This window comes from Triticum dicoccoides, chromosome 7B (assembly GCF_002162155.2).
Source record: "Triticum dicoccoides isolate Atlit2015 ecotype Zavitan chromosome 7B, WEW_v2.0, whole genome shotgun sequence".
NCBI classification, from domain to species: Eukaryota; Viridiplantae; Streptophyta; class Magnoliopsida; order Poales; family Poaceae; genus Triticum; species Triticum dicoccoides.
Genome location: NC_041393.1, coordinates 72,274,691 through 72,276,967, shown reverse-complemented (window position 1 = coordinate 72,276,967; position 2,277 = coordinate 72,274,691). Strand labels below are relative to the sequence as shown.

The following is a 2,277-nucleotide window of genomic DNA, read 5'->3' as shown; positions in this document are numbered from 1 at the left end:
ATTTTGTCCCCATTCTGAATTTCTCTCATCACCTTAGTGTGACATTTGTGAAAAAGTGAAGGGAATTTAACATTTCTGTATGACATACATGGTATGTGAAATTAGTTCTGTGAAGATTAAACACGAATTAAACTTGTCATATCAACTGTGGAGGACTGATGATGGCATACCTTTCCCCGATTGACATGCTCGAATTGTTGTCAGTGATAGGACCAAATGCACGGGCAAATTCATGTCAACAACTGTAAATAAAAAAAAGAGAAAATAAACTCACCTGATTGAGCAACGCACGACCAAGAATACAAATGCAAAGGCGGTGCCGGGACTGTGGGGGGCAAGTGTACATTATTTGATTCAGTATGAAAATACATTAGACATGGATACAAACAAGGCTCTGCCATAGTTCTTCACAGCATACTGCATGCATAAGTTGAAGGGGTTTCCTAAAAAAAAGCGACATGTTGTACTTTGTCACTCCTGTGTGGCAAGCACGTTGTTGAAGTAGGATAACCACAATCAGCGTCCATCAACGGGATATCACTGGCTTCAAGTACAATTTGTACAAATTTTGTTACTTTGTCTAGCTTTTTTGCCTAAATCATGGGCGCTCTCAATACATGCACCTCTGAAAAATAGAAAGCACCCATATAAGCTTAAATTGCTTGGCCGAGGTCGGATGTAAAAAACAGACTTGTTCCTTGTTGTTATATAAATACATCGCAAGAGCTTCAGTTATTTTATATCTGATATTTTGGATTGCCAGAGTTCATGTTTCCCTCCAACCTGCATGAGCAAAAAATGTAGGCCTCATCAGTATAGAGGACAACTCTAGAGGTAGTGGAATCGCATAACCTCCATATATCTGCATCAGGCTTTTTTTTTCCTCAAATATCTGCATCAAGCTTTTTTTTGCTCAAATATCTGCATCAGGCTTGACTATCAACTACTCAGTAGAAGTTGAACCGAGCTTAACCATTATGCAAAAAAAAAAACATAGTTCAGGAAATACATCGCGCCCTTGTCGACAGTATGCAAGAATCATACCTGAACACTACATGCAGACATGGTGAGAGGAGCTATTACATGTGAGAGTTATAGAGAAGAAAACAGCTAGCCATTCCTATCGTACAGATTTGGAAGTCCTAGGATGTGGTAAAATTCTAGGTAAGTAGGTTAGCCCTGTCATACATGTCATTTGAATCAAGATGGTTGTTATACATCTCTGACCTCCTCCTCAGTCCATCAGTTAAAGGGCAAATCATGCAAGGCTTTATTTATAAGCGAGGGGGCTTCAGGGCTGTCAGCGCTGCTGGAGGAATTTAGAATCAGTTCTGTGCCGTTCTGCAAATCACCAGAGAAATTTAGAATCCATCATCCAGAAATTGCTTTACAAGGCATGCAAGAAGAAAGGGGATGGTATCCGTACCTTGGATGGATCGGCCTGGGCCTTCTTCAAGAGTTGAGCGCTGAACCTCCTGATTATTGGACGATTGATCCCTGCCGGGCTGGTACCGTGGAGGACGTTGCCAATGTCCCCGAGCACGTGCATGTTTCCTACCGCACCAGGGCGGCCTACGCCGGCGGCGGCGGCCTTGAGCGTCCCTGCTGGTACTGCGACACCTGAATATCACCAAAAAGTAACATGAGTAAACATCAAGGAGTTTCTTGTTTGACGCATGAATCCGGCAAGAAACTCGCTCGCGTCAGATTTCCCTGGTTGGATACGTAGATAAAAACCCAATCTTGGAAAATTAGTCTTATGAACAACAGACAGAGAGAAACCCAATGGCGCAGGCGCGACCAAATCGAGAGCCACTACAGCAGTGTTCTCGACACGGCGCGGTGAGGAAGATAGATTCGACGGGTAGGCGGATGTGTGGCTCACCTCTGTTGGCTGCCGGCTGCGGTGCCTGTTGTTTCGGCTCCTGAACGAAACATGGCGGAGCGGCGACGTTCGATTCCTCCGATCCAGGATGCATCGCGTCGCGTGGGCCTGGAGAGAGAGGGAGAAGCGGAGGAGCGGTTGGTGATGACTCCGTACGTTCGCGTGCGTCCCTCCTGTGGGAGTGGTAGGGATTTTTGGTAGAGGAGAAATTGACATGGAGGGAGTAACGTGATTGGTGGGATTAGCGTGATTGTGGTGATTGGTGACATTAGCAGGAGGCAGCGCGTGGAATATTCCTCCGCCGGTGGAGTGCGTTCAGTCATTCTAAATTGCTAACCACACATTTGACTCGGGATTAAATAAATTGTAACCATTAAATTTGATTTAGTGGG

At 45.0% G+C, this 2,277-nt stretch overlaps 1 protein-coding gene across 3 annotated transcripts; it reads right to left on the bottom strand.

The window, feature by feature from the left end:
- Window positions 1-521: 521 nt before the first annotated feature.
- Window positions 522-2,042, bottom strand: LOC119340221 (cyclin-B1-5-like). 3 transcript variants are annotated; one of them, XR_005164457.1, is made up of 4 exons: window positions 1,886-2,042; window positions 1,427-1,620; window positions 1,189-1,341; window positions 522-783 (listed from the first exon to the last, which is right to left on the bottom strand). XR_005164457.1 is itself a non-coding variant. In XM_037612122.1 (4 exons), the coding sequence occupies exons 1-3, from the start codon at window positions 1,977-1,979 to the stop codon at window positions 1,243-1,245; spliced, it is 387 nt and encodes a 128-aa protein (XP_037468019.1). In that variant the 5' UTR covers window positions 1,980-2,042; the 3' UTR covers window positions 522-783; window positions 1,228-1,242. The 3 variants fall into 3 exon arrangements, 2 of the variants coding, with proteins under 2 accessions (XP_037468019.1, XP_037468018.1); XM_037612122.1 differs by having other exon boundaries at window positions 1,228-1,341; XM_037612121.1 differs by having other exon boundaries at window positions 522-1,341.
- Between the last annotated feature and the right edge of the window lie 235 nt (window positions 2,043-2,277).

Excerpts from the sequence above, each read along its gene's own strand:
- LOC119340221 (XM_037612121.1), bottom strand. The coding sequence starts at position 1,979 with ATGCATCCTGGATCGGAGGAATCGAACGTCGCCGCTCCGCCATGTTTC. Across the intron at positions 1,621-1,885 it reads GCAGCCGGCAGCCAACAGAG|GTGTCGCAGTACCAGCAGGG; the intron begins GTGAGCCACACA and ends GGTGATATTCAG. Across the intron at positions 1,342-1,426 it reads CCCAGGCCGATCCATCCAAG|AACGGCACAGAACTGATTCT; the intron begins GTACGGATACCA and ends GGTGATTTGCAG.